The sequence below is a fragment of the Lethenteron reissneri genome, chromosome 10 (assembly GCF_015708825.2).
Source record: "Lethenteron reissneri isolate LAM-NWPU_2019-01 chromosome 10, ASM1570882v1, whole genome shotgun sequence".
NCBI lineage: Eukaryota > Metazoa > Chordata > Hyperoartia > Petromyzontiformes > Petromyzontidae > Lethenteron > Lethenteron reissneri.
The window spans coordinates 6,546,072-6,570,404 of record NC_083788.1 but is presented as its reverse complement, the minus strand read 5'-3'; the positions used below and the strand labels follow the sequence as shown (position 1 = coordinate 6,570,404).

Below are 24,333 nucleotides of genomic sequence, written 5' to 3'. Positions count from 1 at the left end.
CTATCCTCGCCAGCCACCCCGTGTCTGCCTGCCAACATGTCCTATCTGGGTCTCCCTCTCTGGGGCAAAGGGGACTGGGCCGGAGGTTCTGGGTCCAAGGACGGGTCTCTGCCCAGTGTCTGGAAATGACGGGGCTTGGGGCACACAAAGCTCGTGCGTGTGGATTGGAATATTAAAATGTTGCGTCAAGGTCACATTGGACCCATGATCGTCATTATCATCATCATCGTCGTGCTTAATCATTGGCGTGGTGTCACCATGACAGTCGTCATCTTGAATTGAATCGTCAATTATCATCTTATTCATGGTTCTTTCGGTAAAGTCATAAAACATTTTTTTTTTTATTTCCCTTCTACGTGACTTTACCGAAAGAACCATGAATATGAATCCCTGCAGTCACGAAAGCTTTAAATCAAAATGATCATCTTCTTCGTGTCATGGTCAACATCATCATTTCTCGCACCTCCGATTAGCACGTTTGTCTACGTACAGTGCGAAATAAGTTCCACATGGATACATCACTGATTTTGAACTACGTAAATAATCTGCTAAACTCGATAAAAACCCGTGTCAAATGTACGACCTCCGACCGCCAAACTCGACTCCTGCCATGTCAAGTGTGCGTCGCTTTGTGAACGAAAGCACGCGTCTAAAAAACATTTCCCGGAAAAAGCAACTGGCTACGCCAATTTTTTATTTGCGTTAAAATTCAAAAGCGTACAAAATTTGAGCAATCCGAACTGTGCACCCTCGCCGCATTTTATTACGTCACCGTTGCACATTAGCGAGCGTTCGTGACGCTCGTTTTTTTCGTACAATATTGCACGTCTCGCAAATAAATGGCAATAATTTATTTTTTTAAATGTCTCGTAGACAACTCAATCAAACTTTACGTTATTTGCTCCATTAAGTTACGGTAGCAGCAGACCTCTGGACTGGCAGAGGATCGTCAGGTCAGTGGGTCAGGGAACTTGTCCCGAAAGACTAAACCACACTTCCATAATAATAATAACTTGCAGCGCGCATGATTTCGCAAACCGACAAAGGTCTGAGCGCTACTCGGAGGTGTCTGGCCTTCAAAAGGCCTCTCCCACCCAACGCTCGGACGGTGCTTCATCCGCACTGCACAGTGGGCGGGTTCCCCCGCCTGTCAGTCAACCACAAAAAAAATCAACACAGTTCAGTCCTGGGCCTTGGTAGAGCGGCTGAATCAAGGGGGCAATGAAACTAAAAAAAAGCAACGACTTATCTCGGTACATATCTACAAGAGCTCTTATCTCAGTAAACATCTAAGGGAGATTTCGATTTAAAGCTTTCGTGACTGCAGGGATTCATCTTTTTGGTTCTTTCAGTAAAGTCACGTAGAAGGGAGATAATAAAATAATAAAAATAAAACATAATAAAATCATAAATATTATGTTTTATTTCTATTATTTTATTATCTCCCTTCTACGTGACTTTACCGAAAGAACCAAGAAGATCTACAGGAGATGCTCTTGGGTCGTGGCTTTTAGAGAAAGAACTTATTATAATTGTATTTAAAATTACATTTTGTACAACTGTTGGTCACTTGGCTGAGACATCAAATGCGTGACACCCGAGAACCTGGTTTCACCCGCAGTTGAGCTGCTAAAACCCATATTCGTAACCAAGCTCTCGGTGGTTCTGGCTGTGTCTCCGACATGACCACTATGAAGCTCTTGTGAGAGAGCGCAAAGACACCAAACCACTGGGGCCTGAGCCCAGGATCTCATCGGTGCTGGTTCAGCAGCTCTGCCACTGCAATTGTGGACCATCCGAAACTTTCCGCCACCTCTTGTTTACCGACACAATCTACAGCAGCAGGTTACTGCTGATTTGAACATCATGACACTTTGAGAACACTGTCTGCAGGAGTCTGGGAGGGGGGGTTCAGATGGAGGGATGGGAGGGGACTTCACGTGCACAGGGCCAATGCTTCGTTGCCGAACAGCTCCACGAAATGCTGCACGTACTCCTCGCAGTGTTCGCCTGCACACGGGGTGTGGGGGAGCACAGGGGTTTGTACACACACCAGCGCACACAGCTAAGAATGTACAACTCAAAAGACAAATATTCCGTTCAGCCGACAGACTGTTGGGGTAAATGCTGTTATTGAGCACTAATTAAAGCCAGCACTGCACAGGCAGAAACAGCGTCCTTTTTTTCTCCAGTACTAGTTTATGGTTGAATCGACCTAGGTGAGGCCCAGGACCGGTTCAGACATTTGTCACCGGTGTTGGTTGAGAACAGGAATCGCTGGGTTTGTAAGCGCAGTGCGCTAACCGCTACAATACCGCTGCCAACACTCACAAAAAAAGATCCCCCATATAGCCTTAACAGACTGTAGGGGCAAGTGCTGTTAGCGAGCACCTATGAAGGCCGGAACGGTACACGAGGGGGAGGGTGGCCAGCACCACGCCCGACCGCCTTTGTCTCCCTAGCGGCGATGTTTACACACCGCATCAGGTACTCATGTGAGGCTGAGTCGACCTAGGGGAGGCCCAAAACGGGTTTAGATAATCGTCACTGGTGTTGGCCGTGAGCGGGAATCGAACCCGTGTTGCCGGGTTCATAGCGCAGCGCGCTAACCGCTACACCACCGCTCCCCACAAACACATACATGCACACATACATACATACATAAAAACAAGCCCACATTCATACACGCACATTTACAGACATGCGCACACAGTGACACTTCTATATATACAGTACATACCACACTCATACTAAGTGACACTCCATACATAGATACACACATTTACAGACATACAAAATTAAGACACAGGATGTTGTGATGCAGACACACACAAGACACCGGACATCCAAAAAGCACCGAACGTCTCTCAATTAAATGGTCTGTGCAAGGCATACCTATTCACACTTGACTTTACATAACGTCAACATTTCAAAAGTCAAAATTGCCTCTTTACTTGTCATTTACTTTTATACTGGTAGGAACCACCTGGTTCCACCAGCCCACAGGCGATTATTGTGTCCGTCCGTCGTGCATCCAAAAATGGGAGGGGTGGTGCTGGGTGGAGAGGGGAGGGTGGGAAGGGGCTGGGTGGGGGGTGGGAGGGGTGGGGAGGGGCTGGTCACCCCGTGGTGCCCTTATAAAACTCAACGTTTAACCTACTCACACCGGCTTGTGCCTGCCCTCACAGTCGGGCATATTTGCGGAATACACCACGCCGCCGTTGACCCTGGCCATTGACCGAGCAACCCAACGTTCCTACCAGCTCCCTCCGCAGGAATGTGTTTTAATAAATACCCTTCTTGTGTGATTCGTAGCGCACGGCAGCACGATATTTTGTGCTCAGTCGCAATTAACTTTGTTCAGCCGGTGTTAGCTGGTGATGGTGGCGTGACGGGTTTCTCCCATGCCCCCCCCTCCCCCACCGTACCGCTCCCATTCCGCCACGACACGCACCGATGCCTACTTATTTGAGGGCGATATCGGAACGCAAAATAAATTAAAGATCGATTAATCAATCGATCCATCGATCCCCCCGCATAGGTCACACCGGGGCTGAAGCGAGGGTTGCCGCGCAGGCGAGCGTTGCGCTGCTGGAAGAAGCGGAAGACGGTGAAGAAGAGCGCGCCGTCCTCCGTCGCGCGCGCCGCCTCCAGGAACTTGCGCGCCGACGCGCCGTCCTGGCTGCCCGCGGCGCGCACAAAGCGCACGGCGCCCAGCACCTGCTGCCTCGACAGCAGCACCTCGACGATCTCGTCGTTCGCAGTTCCCAGCCGCTAACCAACGGGGGGGGGGAGAGGGGAGGGGGTGGCGATGAAGGGTGGGGGGGGCGAGGGTAGCGCAGAAAGCAAGGGGTCGGCAATGGAGGAGGAAAGGTCGTCAGCTTCATTATTCTTCTTGGTTCTTTCGGTAAAGAAGTCTGCCCAATGCACAGACTCAGCGAAGGCCTACTCACCCTCAAGACAACATTCGCAACATTTTGTAAGAGAATAAATCCATTCTCATACACATACGCGTTGAATTTCGATTTAAAGCTTTCGTGACTGCAGGGATTCATCGTCTTGGTTCTTTCGGTGAAGTCACGTAGAAGGGAAGTAATAAAATAATAAAAATAAAACGTGATAAAATAACTCTCGCGACGTTTCGGCCACAACGCAAGCAGCCGTCCTCAGGTGAAGAACAGGTCTGTCGGGGAGACAGCGTCTGAATGAAACACCACCAGGCTTGGAGCGTATATTTAAGCTGGGTTGGAGGGGGAAAAGCGCCTTGACAAAAGAATTTGCTTATCAAGAGGAATTTCGAATATTTATGGGAAATGCAGATATGCGATTAGTCAATACTTCATTATTGCTGTAGTTATCATTATCATTGTTGTAATGGTTGTCACTCTTATCTCAGTCGCCGTTGTTATCATTTCACCACCGTCATCGTGAATGTAGTGCGTGTCATCGTTATCCGACTTGTAGTTAGGATCGTCCTACGTATTTGGAGTCTGCGGTGTCTCTCTCCCCGTAGTCACGCGGATTTTTCTCCGGACACTCCAGTTTTTTTCCCCTCCACATTTAGAATCAACATCACGCATTTAGAGTATTCGGCTCCGTTAAATTTCCACGCGATAAGCCGCTTGGTTGACCCATCATTAGTGATAGCAAGGTCACTTCTGAGAAAATAGCTGTGTAGCTCTCAGTGAGCCTGACCTTGTCAAATAAAATAAAATAAATAAAGTTTAGAACATTTACAAAACAAATGGAGAGACGACGGACCTTGCCCCGAGCTCAACGCCAGTATCTCAGCGGCGCTGGCGTAGTGTTACCAACAGGGCAATTATTAAAGCTCCACGTAAACAGTGAGCGAGGCACCCAGACCCCCCCCCCTCCACCCCCGTAAACTTTCCACTCCACTCGTTGTACGTACGTGTGTTATTCATGTGTATGTATGTACGTATGTTTAACGTCTTTGGCACCACACGTAGCCAAGCGTGCTAATCGTAGGTGTGTGAAATTGGAGGTGCGTCTGCATCGATACCTCCTGCCGCCGATCGGAGGTGCGGCATTGCCGCTCGTCCGAGCTCAGCTCGACGGACCGATTAAGCTTTGCCCCCTCTATGCTTTCTCAAACGCGACGCTGTGTTGGTAAACACGTGTCCTGTTACCCACTGGCGTTTGGCTGCCACGGAACTTGGCACACAACAGAGTTGGGGCTCGCGACCGGTGTCGCAAACCAGCATCGTTGTAACTTTAGGCTCGAGGCAATATATCTCCCGTGCAATCGTCGGAGTGAACATCTGTTGCGCATTTTGAAAATAACTGAAATGTTTCAACGTTTAGCTTTTTTTCCCAGAAAGCCTCGCCGAGTTGCGAAGTGCTGTGTTCAGTAGAATCCGCCACGGCGATGTTTGGGCCGAGTTAATTTGTAAAGTATGGTTTCACTTGTTAATTTTTTAAGTATGGTTTCGCTTGTTAGAGTTGTTTTGATATCTTCTGCAACGCTGTTGTTTCGCTCCGGTTTCTGTTTGCGTCACCGCAGTAATTCACTTTATTGCTTTCATAGTTTTTGGGGACTCGGGTCCACTCGTGCAAGTGAAACTTTATCCTGGTCTCTTCTTCTTGGTTCTTTCGGTAAAGTCACGTAGAAGGGAAATAATAAAATAATAAACATAAAACATAATCAAATAATTCATACGCTATCTTTCCGACAGACCTGTTCTTCATCTGAGGACGGCTGCTTGCGTTGTGGCCGAAACGTCGTGAGAATTATCTTATTATGTTTAATTTTTATTATTTATTATTCCCTTCTACGTGACTTTACCAAAAGAACCAAGAAGATGAATCCCTGCAGTCACGAAAGCTTTAAATCGAAACTTAAGCTGTGCTCAGCCAATTAATCGGTATTTATTACACGACGCCAGTAGCAGAATAAGGACATGAAGTTGATTTCTAAAAGAGTTCTGCTCTGCAGGTGAATGAGAAACCGGCCATCCCCTTAGGTTTTTTCGGTAAAGCCACGTAGGTAAAAAATTGTAATAAAATAAAATAATAATAAATGAAAATAACTAAATTCAATCACGACGTTTCGGAGGCAACACGAGTCTGAACACGAAACGTCGTGATTTAATTTAGTTATTTTCATTTATTATTATTATTTTATTTTCTTATTATAATTTTTTACCTACATGACTTTACCGAAAAAACCTAAGAGTATGAATCCTTGCAGTCACGAAAGCTTAAAATCTAGAATGTTCTGCCATCCCCTGACCACCTCGCATTCAACGAGGCTTGGCAAGGGTGATGTCACACCCGTCACACTCATGAGAGGTACCAACGATATGCTGATGAAGATAATAAGCGGTGGCACAATGGTTAGCGATGTGGGGAGGGCGGCGCTATGCCTCTCTAAATAAAATTTACGCTGAACCACCGCTTGCACATTTCCTGAGATTCAGCGGTGAACGGGACACGCACCCTGCAACTCGCAGACATCTTGCAACGGGAAATGGATAAGAGGAACAACGCAAAAAAACGAAACGGTGACTCTTTGTGTCAGCGACTCGATACCTTGAGCATGTCCAAGGCCAGCTGATGAGCGGGTGGATAGATGCTCTCCAAGGAGAGCATTAGGCAGGCCTGCAAGTACAAAAACAAAGAGCCCCCCCCCCCCCCGTATAGCCATTAGTGGACTGTCGATTCAAGTGATGTTTGCGAGCAGCACCTATGAAGGCCGGCACGGTACACGAGGCGGTGGGTGGTCAGCACCACGCCCAGCTGCCAGACAACAACAACAACAACCGCCATTCGCCACTAAGTGGCGGTGACGTCACCACGACGCTTGTGCCAGGCCATGTGCACCTTGAGGCCACGTGAAGTGTCGAACGCCCGCTGGCAGGAGGTCACGGGGCAGACCCAGGTGCCACGGGTCGACTGACCGAGATGACCGAGATGACTGGCTGATGCGCCACCTGTGCCCCCTACTGTACCAACTTGCTGTGCTTTAGCCACCCGGCGCTCCGCTCGTTGTTGTGAGCGTCGCTTCTCCGCCCTCCGTTGTTGTTGGAGGGCGACTGCCTCCACTGCCCAGTAGCGTCCTTCACGAGCCTCCTCCACTGAGGCCGATCTTGACACCGCTGGTACCAGTCATCGGCAAGTCCACTCAGCTCCACGTCCTCCTGTACCACATCACTCCATCTCTTCTCTAGCCCGTGCCGCGCCCGTTTAGCCCCCTCGATCCGGCCGAACAAAAGCTGTTTAGGCATGCGGTGGCTGGGCATGCGGGCTATATGACCCAGCCAACGCAGCCTTGCCTGCCGGAGGAGCTCACTGATGGGACTTTGCCCAGATCTTTCAAGGACTTGTGAGCTCCTCACACAATCCAGCCTGGTTAAACCCAGGATGGATCGTAGGCAGGCCAGCCTAAATGTTTCCAACCGGCGAAGATGCTCCACTAGGGGGGTCCACGTTTCGCAAGCGTAGAGAAGGGAGGGAATGACCGTGGCCGAGAAGACCTGAAGCTTCGTGCGGAGCAACAGACCAGGTAGCTTCCACACAGCGTTACGCAACCGATGAAAAGATATTGCCGCTCGACTGATTCGGAGTGAGACCTCTGCCAGACGCACACACACACACACGAACATGGAAACGCACGCACAACACAATGACAAATATACCTTTAATTCTAGATTTGAAGCTTTTGTGACTGTAAGGATTCATACTTCTTCTTGGTTCTTTCGGTAAAGTCACGTAGAATGGAAATAATAAAATAATAAAAATAAAACATTATAAAGTACAATTCTCACGACGTTTCGGCCACAACGCAAGCAGCCGTCCTCAAAGACAGCGTCAGACGCTGTCTTTCCGACAGACCTGTTCTTCACCTGAGGACGGCTGCTTGCGTTGTGGCCTTTCCGACAGACCTGTTCTTCACCTGAGGACGGCTGCTTGCGTTGTGGCCGAAACGTCGTGAGAATTATTTTATTATGTTTCATTTTTATTCTTTTATTATTTCCCTTCTACGTGACTTTACCGAAAAAACCAAGAAGATGAATCCCTGCAGTCACGAAAGCTTTAAATCGAAATTTAAGGATTCATACTATTAAGTTTTTTCAGTAAAATCACGTAGGTAAAAAATAACAAAAGTAAATTAATAATAATAAATGAAAATAAAAAGGGGCACAGCAAAACAACGACAGTTATTTTGCTGTGCCCCTTTTTACACCCGTTGAAGGAAGCTTGTGTTGCCTCCGAAACGTCGTGATTTTATTGACTTATTTTCATTTTTTATTATTTTACTTTTGCTATTTTTTACCTACGTGACTTTACCGACAAATATACCCCCATAGAGTCTGCAAAGGCTGTTGGGGAGAGTGCTCTTGGCGAGCACCTGGTGCACGAGGGGGTGGTTTGCCCAGGACTACGCCTGGGTGCCTCTGTCTCCCCCAGCACTCGTGTTTTACACCGCACCAGCTTCTCATTTGAGGCCGAGTCAGCCCAGGACAGGTGCAGATATTCGCCGCCGATTGTGGCCACGGCCGATATTCGAACCCGCGCTGCCGAGTTCGTGGCGCATTGCGCCGACACTCTGCGCCGCCACCGCTCCACGTACACACAGGACACATCCATCTAATAAAATAATAAAAACAAAACATAATAAAACAATGTGAGAATTACTTTATGTTTCATTTTTATTATTTTATTACTTCCCTTCTACGTAACTTTACCGGAAGAACCACGGAGATGAATCCCTGCAGTCACGAAAGGACACATCTACTCGCACGAACGCAATAAAGCTAAAGGTCCCCCCCCCCACCCCACTCATAGCCATACACAGGCTGTCTGGCAACATTGTCTTTAGGTTGCGTGGCTGCACTGTCGTTGCATCGGCTGCTGTGCACGCCTGGCTGCCTTTGTCTCCCCAGTGCCGACGATGTTCGTCGCGGCACATCCGACAGCGGCGACACGGGGACCGCCGCGGTTGGCTGGTGGTGGCGCGCGTCTACAATTACCTCCCCGCCCCCCCAACGAGTTACTCACCAGCGGCTTCGAGTCGCTGAGCACGTGGTACTGCAGCAGCTGGTGCAGCTGGTAGAAGCGGTTGTTCTGCACCAGCGTGTTGATCACGAGCTCGTACAGGTAGTGCTGGCAACAACAACAACAATGACCACATGGGTTTCGGTATGAGGCTCCCCCAGCTGACCATTTCCGATCTGACTGTGTCCGTCCAGTGCTCGCCAAGCAGTATGGCTTCCAGGTTGCCGAATTAATACATTGTTATAAAGTCGCACTTATCACGAACAAAGTGTTTGCCACAAATAAACTAGCTGATCTCGTCAAGGAGCATGAACTACAACGCCATCGAACAAAGACGGTCACTGTATCGCGCGCTTTCAGATGCGCTTCTACGGCCGTCTGGACTGTTCTTCTTTCCGATATTAGGAAGCCGCTGGAGAGATGCATTTTTTTTATCTGGATTGAAAACTAACTTCTTTATAACTGCTTTATTAAATCCTTTATAATAAGTTCACTTGCTTGCTGGCTTGCTTGCTTACGACCGTGCAAATCTTTCGGTCGTTTTTTAACCCACTTCCCGTGATCCAATCGAGCTGACATTTTCCACACAGACTCGTTGTGCCAGACAATTAATGTTTGTGAAAAAAAATTCCCAAAATTTTACACTTTTTAGGCAAAAAAAATGTATTTTACATATATTCAAATAGAACTCATTCTTGGCTTTGGCTGAACGTCACAGTATAAGAGCCCAGAGCGTAACCCCTCCACAGGCCGTGGCGGAGTAGCGCAGTTGGTAGCGCCCTCGCTTCCCATGCCAAAGGTCGCGGGATCGATCCCCGCGTCCTCCACAGGCGAATATATTTTTAAATCCTTTATATTAAGTTCGCTGCCACGCATATAAAGGATTTATAGTGAAAACTTTGTTTTTACGGGTTATATTTTGTATTTCGTTGTCCTTCCCCCCTGCACCTTCGATCTGGCGCGCTTGGCTGTGTACGGTGCGAAAGAAGTTCAACATGCATACAGGAGGATGCCCTCCTGGAAGTAGGCGATCACGGGGTTAATTTCGACTTGGCTCGTCAGCCGTCCAGTCTGATGTACGCACGGCACCGCTGCGACCCGGGGGTTGGATGGCGTAGTGGTCCAGTTGTTTTTTTTCCGATTTACATTTACTTAGCTTGCTGCGATGTTTTGTTTGCAATTTTTCATGATTTTTGGTGACCCAGGTAAATGCCTGCAAGTGAGACGCATTCTGCTACCTCGAGTCCAAAGCTGGTTTCAAGAAACTAAACTTGACCCGAGTGCTCGACTCACAATAAATATAAAAAAAAAACTTTTTTTTAAACGCGCTTTTATGAAATGTACGAGTAATGGAAGAACTCCACGACTCCAGGAAGTGGCCCCGAAGCTTGCCATAACGTAAGGGAGCGTTGGTGAATTACAGCCAACGTCAGTTTACCGTGGACAATCCGACCCAAGCCGAAACATAACATATAAAAAATAATGTTTAAAAAAAAAAGTTAAAAAAAAAAATTTTTAATGATAGAATATAGTCATCAGTATATGAAGTTTTTAGTCGATACCACATTGGGAAGTGGGTTAAAATTGAGTTACAAATTGAGGATACAACAACAACAGACAGAGTGAGTTAATAGAAAGCGTGTAAAAAGATAGTTTAAAAATCCATTTACATTTTTAATGATAGAATATAGTATTGTCATCAGTTAGACAAAAGTATACCACGTTTTGCAGTCGATACCACATTGGGAAGTGGGTTAAAATTGAGTTACAAGATTTGAAGATACAACAACGACGACAACAACAGACAGAGTGAGTTAAATGAAAGCGTGTAATAAAAAGGGTACGAGTTCAAAGCCCAGTTGTGGGCCAACTCAGCCCATCATCGCCATCATTATCTTTACCATCTTTGCAGGGTTCATAAAAATTACTAAAGCATCTCAGCAAATAAATGCTACTAACACGTCAACAACTATTGTTTGGCCTTAAAAGGAAGAAATACAAGTCGGCGTTATGTGGAATGGCCCTCTTTCTTCACGGCACTTTGTCCCTTGATTGTATAGCCACCCACGCAGAGGCTGGGCCAATGAGCCAATCGGCGTAAAAAAAAAAACGCCGTTAAATTCAGTTCCTGAAGAAGCTCCCAGCAGCACGTGGAGCGAAACGTCGGACATCGTGTCAAACAACGCGCACGCTGCCCCCAGCCCTGTACAACACGTGGCAAGCAGCTGGGAGCGGCGGTTGGAAACACAGAGCCACGTGGCGCCCCCTTGTGAGTGCCGGGCCTCACAGCGGCCTCCCACGTAACAGGGGAGAGCACACACGTGCAAGCGCCTCGTCCGCCCCTTGTTCATCCCACAGCTCTGAACCAGTTCTGGCAATTCCACATTCCTATGGTGCGGACAAGTCTATCCATAGGACACGTCAATATTAACTCGCCGCAAAGCAGTACTCACTTTAGCGACCCAACCCCCCCCCCCCCCCCAAAAGGGAAGATGATAAGCGGAGACGATACCCAACAGGTTGAACTGTAACTATCCTCCACCTCTTCTTGGTTCTTTCGGTAAAGTCACGTAGAATGGAAATAATAAAATAATAAAATAAAACATTATAAAATAATTGTCACGACGTTTCGGCCACAACGCAAGCAGCCGTCCTCAGGTGGAGAGCAGGTCTGTCGCGACCTGTCTACTCGACAGACCTGCTCTCCACCTGAGGACGGCTGCTTGCGTTGTGGCCGAAACGTCGTGAGAATTATTGAAAGTTTTATTTTTATTATTTTATTATTTCCATTCTACGTGACTTTAACCAAAAGAACCAAGAAGATGAATCCCTGCAGTCACGAAAGCTTTAAATCGAAATATCCTCCACCTACATTGGGGGGGGGGGGATGTGTGAGGCAGGGCTGAGACTCACCTGCACGGTTATCTGCGCTTGGTTGAGTGAGCGGATGTACTCCATGAGCACCGCGACGATGAACTTGTACGAGATTTCCTGCCACGCGAAGAAAAGAAAAACACGGCCGTCATGAACCCCCCCCACCGGTGTATACAAGAGGTGCAAGGGCTACAACCTGAAACTTCAGTTGCACTCGGGCACAGCGTCTCTGGCATGGACATTGACACATTCCTGCTGCGGAGGGAGCTGGTGGGAACGTTGGGTTGCTCGGTCAATGGCCAGGGTCAACGGCGGCGTGGTGTATTCCGCAAATATGCCCGACTGTGAGGGCGGGCACAAGCTGGCGTGAGTAGGTTAAACGTTGAGTTTTATAAGGGCACCACGGGGTGACCAGCCCCTCCCCACTCAGCCCAACCCCTCCCCAAGGTCGACTCAGCCTCAAACGAGTAACTGGTGTGGTGTGTGAACATCGCCACTGGGGAGACAAAGGCGGCCGGGTGTGGCGGATCCAAGTCCCGGGCAAAGCCGGGTAGTTACAGCTAATACAGTTATATATGAAGCCTCAAGGTCATGAGCCGTAAATCTTAGCATTTCGGCCTCAGTGTCTCCGATAGAGCCAATACAAATGTGGATTCATGCAGCATCTACGTGCGCGGCCCCATCTCCAGACACTGTGCAAGAAACGGTCCGCATGTTATTTGTTGAGAGAGACAGGTCAAGGCAGAGTAAAAAAAAAATAATATCTTGGAAGTCCAGATATGAACAGGGGTGGTGGGGAGTCAACAGCATGGATGGCTGGGGGAAGAAAGCTCCAGACCACGCGACCACCATGGGAGAGTACGAACCCAATCGGACAAACGCTTAAACCCTTGAGACGACACACAGCCCTGGTGGCTAGCCGTCTCCGACACGGCAGTTGTGACCCTCTTGTAAGTGAGATACGCAGCCTGGTGTCTCTCAGACACGCAGCCTCGGTGCTGGCGCTGGTGCCGTACCCGCTTCTCGGTGAAGGCTGACAGCACGTGCGTGTACATGGTGGACTGGTCGATCACCGACTGCTTCTGCTGGTGCCGGCTCAGTTGAGAGGAGCCTTTGTACTGGCCAGACTCCAAAGCCTGCGCACAACACAAACATCAGAGGATGCCATTCGCCACCAACCAGCAGTCACCACCACGGTGCTTGCGCCAGGCTAGGTGCACTTTGAGGCTATCACGTGGAGTGTGTGGAAGACTCGCTGCTGGCAAGTGTTCATTGGTTAACTGAAAGGCGACTGCCAATTGTGTCTCTGTGCTCCGTACTGTGCTAACTTAGCACCCTCTATTGGACAAAGTAGAAGCTGTGGGGATGCCGTGGCTTTGAGTGTGGGGAGTGGTAATGTAGGAGCTGGCATGCTGCGCTACTAACACGGTCACACAAATTCGATTCCCATTCACGGCCACCACACCCACCCTTTTCTGTGCCATGCCATATTTTGTAAGTGCTAGCTCACACCACTTTCCCCAAACAGTCTAGATTTGTCTGTTAAGGCTATATGGGGGACATTTGTATTTATGTGGTGTTATTGGTGATGATGATGATGATAGATATGATTGTGGTTATGGTGACCCGGGGTGGTGATGGTGGTCAGAGTGCATTCTTAGGTGCTCGCGAACAGACATTGCCCCAAAAGTCTTTGAAGACTATAAGGGGGATCGTTTTCTTTGATGGTGGTGATGATGGTGGTACTGGTGTCAGAGGTCGCAATTGGGTACCCAATACCCGTACCCTACCCGATACCCGGCCGGGTACGGGTAGGCCGTGAGTCACTGGTGAGTAACCGTTTGTCACTCATTTCCCAACGTCTTGTCTCTTCTCACAATTCAATTTCCTAGAATCAACCCACCCGCGCCTGCAACATGGCTTCATCCCAGAGGTCGCAATCGGGTACCCGATACCCATACGCTACCCGATACCCAGCTACCCCTACCTGGCCGGGTATCGGGTACGGTGGCGGTACTGGTGGTGATGATGGTGGTGGTACTGGTGGTACTGGTGGTGATGATGGTGGTGGTACTGGTGGTGGTACTGGTGGTACTGGTGGTGACGATGGTGGTGATGATAGTGGTGGTACTGGTGGTGACGATGGTGGTGGTACTGGTGGTGACGATGGTGGTGGTACTGGTGGTGACGATGGTGGTGGTACTGGTGGTGACGATGGTGGTGACGATGGTGGTGATGATGATGGTGGTACTGGTGGTGACGATGGTGGTGGTACTGGTGGTGGTGATGTTGCTGCGGTGGAATGCCTGCTGGTAGGCGAGCTCTGTGCTGAGCCATTCGTGGTAAACCTGGTTGAGTTTGTCAAACACGGCGGCCACCGTGGGCAGACTCTCCTGCCGCGCCGCGTACAGCACTGCACACGCAGTTCACGCACACACAGCACAGACACACACACAGTACAGACACACACACACAGCACAGACACACACACACAGCACAGACACACACACACAGCACAGACACACACACACAGCACAGACACACACACAGTACAGACACACACAGCACAGACACGCACACACAGTACAGACACGCACACGCAGTTCACGCACACACATTACAGACACACACACACACAGCACAGACACGCACACACAGCACAGACACGCACACACAGCACAGACACACACACACACGGTGACAAAGATCACCCGGAAAGCTTCAACAGGCTTGGGGCAAGTGTTGTTAGCGAGTAACACCTATGAAGGCCGGCATGACACACGAGAGGGTGGGGTGGCCAGCCCCATGCCCGACCACCTTTGTCTTCCCAGTGGCGATGATGTTTTACACACCGCATCAGGTACTCATTTTAAGTCGACCTAGGGGAGGCCCAGGACCAGTTCAGATAATCGTCACTGGTGTTAGCTGTGAGCGGGACTCGAACTTGGGTCACTGGGTTCGTAGTGCAGTGTGCTAACTGCGATACTACCCCTCTCCACGATGCGCACACAGTATATACACACATAAGCGATACACACACACCCATGTCTCTCATACCATGTTTATCCATGCCCCCATTTCCTGTGCATCTCTGTGTATTCCCATATCCCTCGTGTGTCCTCATATCCCCTGTGTTTTCTGTATCCCCACATCTCCCATTTCCCTGTCTACCCATATCCATATGCCTCCCCCGTATCACCATCTCGCCGTGTCCCTGTGTCTCCGTGTTCCATCTTGCCCTGTTGCCACTTGCCCCCTGGGTCTCCCAGTACCCGTGTTTCTCCTATATCCTCCCCATGTCCCCATGTCTCCTTATATCCCCATCCCCCACATCCCTTGCAATCCTATGTCCCCTACATGCCCCGTGCGTGTTCTGCACGTGTCCCCCACACGTCCTCTGCATGTCCCCGTCCCCCCCTCTTCCCCCCCCATGTCCACTGCTTGTCCCCCGCTTTCCCAAACTTGTCCCCCGCACCCCGCGTGTACCCATCCCCCGCGTGTCCCCCACATTTCCCCCCGGGTGTTCCCCCCCTCTGCCCCCCGGTGTCTCACCACGTGTCCCCCCCCGGCGTGTCCCCCGCGTATTCCCCATGTGCCCCCCGCAAGCCCCCATCCCCCGCCGTGGTGCCCCCCCACGTGTCCCCCCCGTGTGTCCCCCCCGTGTGTCCCCCACGTGTCCCCCCCGTGTGTCCCCCACGTGTGTCCCCCACGTGTGTCCCCCCCGTGTCCCCACCCCCCACGTGTCCCCCGCGTGTGTCCCCCCCGTGTGTCCCCCCCGTGTGTCCCCCACGTGTCCCCCCCGTGTGTCCCCCACGTGTGTCCCCCACGTGTGTCCCCCACGTGTCCCCATCCCCCGCGTGTGTCCCCCACGTGTGTCCCCCCCGTGTCCCCCGCGTGTCCCCATCCCCCGCGTGTGTCCCCCACGTGTGTCCCCCACGTGTGTCCCCCCCGTGTCCCCCGCGTGTGTCCCCCACGTGTCCCCCACGTGTGTCCCCCCCGTGTCCCCATCCCCCACGTGTGTCCCCCACGTGTCCCCCGCGTGTCCCCCCCGTGTGTCCCCCCCGTGTGTCCCCCACGTGTCCCCCCCGTGTGTCCCCCCCGTGTGTCCCCCACGTGTCCCCATCCCCCGCGTGTGTCCCCCACGTGTGTCCCCCCCGTGTCCCCCGCGTGTCCCCATCCCCCGCGTGTGTCCCCCACGTGTGTCCCCCACGTGTGTCCCCCCCGTGTCCCCCACGTGTGTCCCCCACGTGTCCCCCACGTGTGTCCCCCACGTGTGTCCCCCCCGTGTCCCCCACGTGTCCCCATCCCCCGCGTGTGTCCCCCACGTGTGTCCCCCACGTGTGTCCCCCACGTGTGTCCCCCACGTGTCCCCCGCGTGTCCCCATCCCCTGCCGTGGTGCCCCCCACGTGTCCCCCACGTGTCCCCCACGTGTGTCCCCCACGTGTGTCCCCCACGTGTGTCCCCCACGTGTCCCCCGCGTGCCCCCCGGGTGTGTCCCCCACGTGTCCCCCGGGTGTGTCCCCCACGTGTGTCCCCCACGTGTCCCCCGCGTGCCCCCCGGGTGTGTCCCCCACGTGTCCCCCGGGTGTGTCCCCCACGTGTCCCCCACGTGTCCCCCGCGTGTCCTCTGGGTGTGTCCCCCACGTGTCCCCCACGTGTCCCCCGGGTGTGTCCCCCACGTGTCCCCCGCGTGCCCCCCGGGTGTGTCCCCCACGTGTCCCCCGCGTGTCCCCCGGGTGTGTCCCCAACGTGTCCCCCGCGTGTCCCCCGGGTGTGTCCCCCACGTGTCCCCCACGTGTCCCCCACGTGTCCCCCGGGTGTGTCCCCCACGTGTCCCCCACGTGTCCCCCGCGTGTCCCCATCCCCTGCCGTGGTGCCCCCCACGTGTCCCCCACGTGTCCCCCACGTGTGTCCCCCACGTGTGTCCCCCACGTGTCCCCCGCGTGCCCCCCGGGTGTGTCCCCCACGTGTCCCCCGGGTGTGTCCCCCACGTGTGTCCCCCACGTGTCCCCCGCGTGCCCCCCGGGTGTGTCCCCCACGTGTCCCCCGGGTGTGTCCCCCACGTGTGCCCCCCACGTGTCCCCCGCGTGCCCCCCACGTGTGTCCCCCACGTGTCCCCCGCGTGTCCTCCGGGTGTGTCCCCCACGTGTCCCCCACGTGTCCCCCGGGTGTGTCCCCCACGTGTCCCCCGCGTGCCCCCCGGGTGTGTCCCCCACGTGTCCCCCGCGTGTCCCCCGGGTGTGTCCCCAACGTGTCCCCCGCGTGTCCCCCGGGTGTGTCCCCCGGGTGTGTCCCCCACGTGTCCCCCACGTGTCCCCCACGTGTCCCCCGGGTGTGTCCCCCACGTGTCCCCCGCGTGCCCCCCACGTGTCCCCCGCGTGTCCCCCGCGTGCCCCCCGGGTGCGTGCGTACACTGGCGGCACACGGTGAGCATGACGGAGCGGCACTCGCGCCGCTGCAGCAGGAACTCCATGAGACGCGAGCGGTCGGAGAACGCGTCGAGCACGGGCTCCAGGCACAGCTGCAGTGTGCACAGGCAGCCTGCGCAACGCACACACACACACACACACAATTCATACAACACACACACACACAATTCATACAACACACACGCACACAGGCAGCCTGCGCAACGCACACACACAATTCATACAACACACACACAATTCATACAACACACACACACATGTACACAATTCTTACAACACACACACAATTCATACAACACACACACAATTCATACAACACACACACACAATTCATACAACACACACACACAATTCATACAACACACACACAATTCATACAACACACACACACAATTCATACAACACACATGTACACAATTCATACAACACACATGCACACAGGCAGCCTGCGCAACGCACACACCATGTACACAATTCATACAACACACGTGTACACAATTCATACAACACACGTGTACCCAATTCATACAACACACGTGTACACAATTCATACAACACACGTGTACACAATTCATACAACACACACCATGTACACAATTCATACAACACACACCATGTACATAATTCATACAACGCACATGTACACAATTCATACAACACACACGCACACAGGCAGCCTGCGCAACGCACACACCATGTACACAATTCATACAACACACATGTACACAATTCATACAACGCACAAACATGTACACAATTCATACAACACACATGTACACAATTCATACAACACAGACAGCCTGCGCAACGCACATGTACAAAATTCATACAACACACACCATGTACACAATTCATACAAGACACGCGTACACAATTCATACAACACACACCATGTACACAATTCCTACAACGCACACACCATGTACACAATTCATACAACGCACACACCATGTACACAATTCATACAACACACATGCACACAGACAGACTGCGCAACGCACACACATGTACACAATTCATACAACACACACGCACACAGACAGACTGCGCAACGCACACACCATGTACACAATTCATACAACGCACATGTACACAATTCATACAACACACACGCATACAGCCTGCGCAATCGACGCAGCAGATACAGATAAGGGCAACGGACTAATTTCGGGCTGAGTGGACCCAGGGGAGGCCCGGTGAGGCCACTCACCGAGTTTGGCGTCAATGATGATGTTGGGCTGGAACACAATCCAGCTGGAAGAGTCTGGGCAGAAGGTCAAGGGTTAACCCGGGGAGACGCACACCATGGATGGTGGCGGCGGTGCTGATAGCGGCTGTGGTGCTGGTGATAATGATGGTCGCGGTTGTGGTTGTGGTGTGGTGATGGTAAGAGGTCACGGTGGTGATGGTGATGATAGAGGTCATGGTGGAGATGGTAGTGGTTGTGGTGATCTGGTGATGTCAGCAGTGGTGATGTCAGTGACATTAGTGATGTGGTGGTTTCAGCGCTGGTGGTGTGGGGCAGTGTTGGCGATGTTGATTTGGCAGTGTTGGCGGTGGTGATGTGGTGGTGTTAGCGGTGCCGATGCGGCGGTGTTGGCGGTGATGTGGTGGAGTTAGCTCTGGTGATGTAGTGATGATGCGCCAGTGTTGGTCGTGGTGATGCGGCAGTGTTGGCGGTGGTGATGTGGTGGTGTTAGCGGTGCCGATGCGGCGGTGTTGGCGGTGATGTGGTGGAGTTAGCTCTGGTGATGTAGTGGTGATGCGGCTGTGTTAGCGGTGGTGATGCGCCGGTGATGTAGTGGCGATGCGCCGGTGTTGGTCGTGGTGATGCGGCGGTGTTGGCGGTGCTGACGTGAGAGCCAATGCTGCCCCTGCGGTGCCGTGTCAAGGATACACAGCTCAAACGGGATCGGTGCGGGCGCCAGTGCTGCCGTGGGACCTGGGAGTCGGAAACAAAAAAAAGATCAAACAACTTCCTCCCCAGATCCACAGCTCGTGTACGCGAGTCCGAGCGAGCCAGAGCGACGAGCGTGTTGGGCTACGTATGAGCCAATGTGTGAGCGGGCGAGCGAGAGAATGATCGTGCTAGTTCATGGGCGGGAGCATCAGCAACGGGTGCGAGTGACCACGTGTGAGTGTCATTTGGAGAGTCTCAGTGAGCGAGCGAGCTGAGCATGCGAGTCGGTGTGCGGCCACTAGCGTGTACAATAACACAAGCGAGTGGCTGCTGTGCAATCAGTTCATTGTGCAGGTGTACAAGAGCGTGCAATGCAAGTGCGCGTGTGCATGCGTACGTAGCGTATGCCGGGCGTGGTGTTGGCCACCCACCCCCCTCATGTGTCGTGCTCACTTGCAGCACTTTGCCCCAACAGCATGCACTTGCGTACGTACGTGCATTCGCGAGTGTGTACATGTGAATGCATGCGTGTGTTTGTAGACCGATGCCACGTGTGTGTGTGTGCATGCGTATTCATGCATTTGCGTGAGTGTATGTTTATATGTATGCATGTTGAACTTCTTTCGCACCATACGTAGCCAACAATGCGAATCGGTGGTGTGTGTGTGTGTGTGCGTGTGCAGACCGGCGCGACTCTGCAGGGCATAGGGGCGGATGGATGCCGGCGGCAGCACCGGGTAGTGAATGTTGACGTGGCCGTCAAACTCCTTCCCCATCCGGATGTCGAAAACCAAGGACGTCTGAAACCAACAAATAAAGAATTCACGGTACCTGCATCTGTGCAAGCCTGGGTCGCCGAGGCAGTCAACATCTTGCCACCGCGGCGAGGCCGGGAGCGAGGTGATCGTGATTTATAGGCAGAGAGCGGTGGAAATGTGTAACCGGCTGTTCACGCAACACGTGGCAATGGTAGAAGCCGATTCACTGGGACTCGTCAAGACATCCCTCGATGAGATCCTAGAATCGATCTCCTACCAACAACGACATGAGCCGGATGGACCGAACGCCCCCCTCCTTTCTGATGTCTCTACGGCAAGTTACAGATTGATAGATTGAAAGGACAGATATATATATACAAACTCTTTTAGATGGATGGATATGAATAAAGATACAGAATGTGATGGGTTCATCTATAATCTGACAGATGACTAGACAGCTGGATATCTACACCAACAGATGGACAAAGAAATAGAAATACCGATTGAAGGATAACCGAATAGTTGGCTATACAGCGAGAACGACTGATACGTGAGGATGACCGAAAGCTGCGTAAGGCAGATGGACAGATAAATCGAAGCGTCCAAATTGCGCATCCACCTTGGAGATCTGGTGGTGGACTATGCAAAGGTTGTCCAACACGACAGACACTGATGATATACGGAGAAGTCACGTAGAAGGGAAATATTACCGAAAGAACCAAGAAGATGAATCCCTGCAGTCACGAAAGCTTTAAATCGAAAGATGTATGGAGAATGAACAGGCAACAGACTTATACATCGCGAGGCACAGACTGCGGGCCGAAGATCTGGTAGTCGACTATGCAGACGTTGTCCAACACGACGGACAGAGACCCATCATGCATGTGGAGAGGTAGATGATGGGCCCGAAAGGTCAACGAATAGACAGAAGACAGATGTATGCGTCGTTAGGCACAGACGGCGGGCCGAAACAATCCGGCCCTTTCCCCCGCGCGTCCACCTTGGAGGTCTGGTGGTGGACGATGAAGAGGTTGTCCACCACGTTGACCGCGAAGCGCCCCGTCGTGTTGAGCTTCAGCACGTGCTGCTTGCGGCACGGCCCGTCCCTGGGCGCCAGCGGGAGAACGAGGCAGCGTAAGGGGAGAGTGGCGGCGTCAGCGGCGTTACGATTTAAGGGTTTGGCCCACGCGCGTCGTGGTGGCAAGTTGGAAACCCGTGTGGAGGCCCCTCGGTGCGCTCACTTGGGCAGGTGGTAGAGTAGCACCTCGGCGCCGGGCTGCGCCGTCGTGCGCACCGTGTGTCGCAGCACGGCCACAAACAGCTGCCCGTATCTGCCGAGAGAGGAGAGAGCTAGGTCGCGCGGCTACCACGCGCGCTCTGCGAGGCGTGTAAATCGTGTACGCGACCCAGAGGTCGCAACCGGGTACCCGATACCCGTACCCTACCCGATACCCGGCCGGGTACGGGTACCCGTTTGCGACCCTGGTACGGCCGGGTACGGGTAGACCGTGAGTCACTGGTGAGTAACCGTTTGTCACTCATTTCGGGTAGGGTATGGGTAGGGAACGGGTACCCATACCCGGCCGGGTACGGGTACCCATTTGCGACCCTGGTGCGGCCGGGTACGGGTAAGGAATCAAAACCCGTTTGCGACCTCTGACGCTACCTATCATTGAAAACTCATTTGTTGAGAATGGCTTTTTTATGTTTAGTTTCTTGTACTTCCCTGCACCTCCGATTCGCACGGTTGGCTACGCACAGCGTGACAAAAGCTCTACATACATACGTACATACATATATGCAAGACGTCTGTGCGCAGGACCGAGGGTGCACAACACACGAGCGGCTGCGTGTGGGCAACGCGTGTGCCAGTGGTTGCACGGTGTGCGAGGGGCGACGCACATGGAGGCCATGGAGATGTCTCGCTCTTGCAGGCACAGCTTGGCGGGCTTGGGCACCAGCGGCACCTCCACCTCGAACTTGCTCAGCTTCGTCATGGAACCCGGCTGCCTCGCCGCCCACGGACCGGGGGAACAAACACAGAGACAACCCCCTGCAGCATGAGGCCGGGCCGAGCGCAGTAAATGAGCAGCGGTTAAGGTCAGAAGTGCCGCACACGTAGACCGGCGATGCACCATCGTTTGTGTCAGTGCTGGGCAAACTGTGGCCCGCGAGGCAGCATGCAGCCTGTGGAGCCCCCCGTGGTGGTGGCCTGGTCTAAGTGTGTGCGCATCTGTTGTGTGTGTGTCTGCCCCGTGTCTCCCCCGTGTCTCCCCTGTGTCTCCCCCGCGTCTCCCCCGCGTCTCCCCCGCGTCTCCCCCGCGTCTCCCCCGCGTCTCCCCCGCGTCTCCCCCGTGTCTCCCCCGCGTCTCCCTCGTGTCTCCCCCGCATCTGTCGTGTGTGTGTCTGCCCCGCGTCTCCCCACAGTCTCCCTGCACCTCCCCCGCGTCTCCTCCGCGTCTGCACCCGCGTCTCCACCTTGAAGTGGTAGGGTTGGATGACGTTGCCCAGCACGGTGGTGGAGGCCAGCACCACGCTGCTGTCTGGGCAGTACACGAACCAGTTCACGTTGAGGCTCTGGCTCTTGAGCAGCTTGAGCGAGCGTTTCTCTGGGAGGACCTGAGTGCGAGTCGACCCATGGGGCAAAACAAGACGGTCAGAGATTTCACTCGGCAATCGGCTCGTCCATCTGTCCACATGTCCATCGGTCAGATCAAGGATTCGTTAGCCCCATCAGCTTGTAAATTTGCCAACGCATCAGCTTACGATTCTGGCTACAGATTCAGGCATCGGCTCACCTGTTCGTAAATCCAGCCATTCACGAATCCACCCATTCATTAGTCCATCCATACTTCGACCAGCCCATCATTAACGCATTAGTTGCTTCATCCACTCGCCAATCCTTCCAAGAATCAATCTTGATTTGAAGCTTTCGCGACTGCAGGAAATCATACTCTTTGGTTCTTTTGGTAAAGTCATGTAGGTGGAAAAAATCATAGATCACGACGTTTCGATCGCCACAAAAGCAATCGTCTTCAGGTGGAACAGAGACGATTGCTTGTGTGGCGATCAAAACGTCGTGATCTATAATTTTTTCTACCTTTCAAGAATCCTTTCAATGATGCATTAATTGACAAATGCATCAGTCCATTCACTCATCTATCCACCAATCAGTGTATTTACTTATAAACAAAATCCACCCATTCTTCTATCAGACCATCCACACGCGGTCCAGTCCACGCCCGTCAACCCGCCGCTTACCATCGTCGCCAGCGCTGAGCTAGTTGTGGGCGCGGACACCGATGGTACTGGCTGGCTGGCTCGCTCACCTGGTAAAACTCGAGGCTAAAGTCGGTGACAAAGACGATCTCGTAGGCGCTGGTCCAGCAAAATCCTGTCACCTTGGCGTTCCTCGTCTGCGACAAACAGGGCGGACGCGGCCGTGAGTACCGGGTCGGTGGAACGATGCCGAGCAGTAGCTCGGCAATTTCCGCCTCTTTTGCAACAAGAATCGATGTCAACGTCGCAAAGGTCAGCGCCCGCCGCTGCCGCGCCTCGGTCGCGGGGGCGGCACGCATCTCCGTTGATATATCCATAAAATTCAAAACCTTGTGCTCAAATAAATCCATGCATCTTCTTGGTTCTTTCGGTAAAGCCACGCAGAATGGAAATAATAAAATAATAAAAATAAAACATAATAAAATAATTCTCACGACGTTTCGACCACAACGCAAGCAGCCGTCCTCAGGTGAAGAACAGGTCTGTCGGAAAAACAGCGTCTGAATGAACACCACCAAGCTTGTTTTATTTTTATTATTTTATTATTTCCATTCTACATGACTTTACCGAAAGAACCAAGAAGATGAATCCCTGCAGTCACGAAAGCTTTAAATCGAAATCCATGCATCTCATGGAACAAAGTATGTATGAATCGCGGGCAGTCGGATAACGAAACTTGTCAAAGTAGACCAAAAATTAATTAAAACTACACTGCATGAAAGAGACATTTAAGAATGAGCTCCTGCATTAAACCACAACCCCAGAATCAGAACGGTGACAATTCTTTGAGCTACGAAGTTGACGGCGGGGGTAGGGTGGGGGGCCACGGTGCTGATGCCCAAAGCAAGCGTCTCTCCTGTCCCACCCCTCCTCACCTTGCATTCCTGCGAATACTCGGAACTACTCAGGTCCGGGATGAAGTTAATGAACTCCTGTTGGGACAGAGACATTAAGAGAGCACACAAGGATACATGGCGGATTACATGCAATGACACATAAGCACACAAACAAGGACGCATAAACAGATACACACACACCGATACAAAGATCCCTCATTTTAGCCTGAACAGATTG

At 52.3% G+C, this 24,333-nt stretch overlaps 1 protein-coding gene across 4 annotated transcripts in view; it reads right to left on the bottom strand.

The window, feature by feature from the left end:
* Positions 1-677: 677 nt before the first annotated feature.
* RMC1 (regulator of MON1-CCZ1) overlaps positions 678-24,333 on the bottom strand; it is a 29,449-nt gene continuing 5,793 nt past the window's right edge. For 2 of the 4 annotated variants that reach the window (XM_061549273.1, XM_061549272.1), the window contains exons 5-21: positions 24,135-24,191; positions 23,310-23,396; positions 22,459-22,599; positions 21,883-21,986; positions 21,222-21,311; positions 20,981-21,086; positions 19,908-20,022; positions 19,220-19,264; positions 18,533-18,586; positions 17,306-17,434; positions 14,199-14,305; positions 12,909-13,028; positions 11,932-12,009; positions 9,022-9,126; positions 6,553-6,621; positions 3,549-3,774; positions 678-2,010 (exon numbers count right to left, since the gene is read on the bottom strand). In XM_061549273.1, the coding sequence (XP_061405257.1) occupies positions 1,937-2,010; positions 3,549-3,774; positions 6,553-6,621; positions 9,022-9,126; positions 11,932-12,009; positions 12,909-13,028; positions 14,199-14,305; positions 17,306-17,434; positions 18,533-18,586; positions 19,220-19,264; positions 19,908-20,022; positions 20,981-21,086; positions 21,222-21,311; positions 21,883-21,986; positions 22,459-22,599; positions 23,310-23,396; positions 24,135-24,191 (1,707 nt within the window). In that variant the 3' untranslated portion in view covers positions 678-1,936. The other 2 variants (XM_061549274.1, XM_061549275.1) reach the window with 2 other exon arrangements.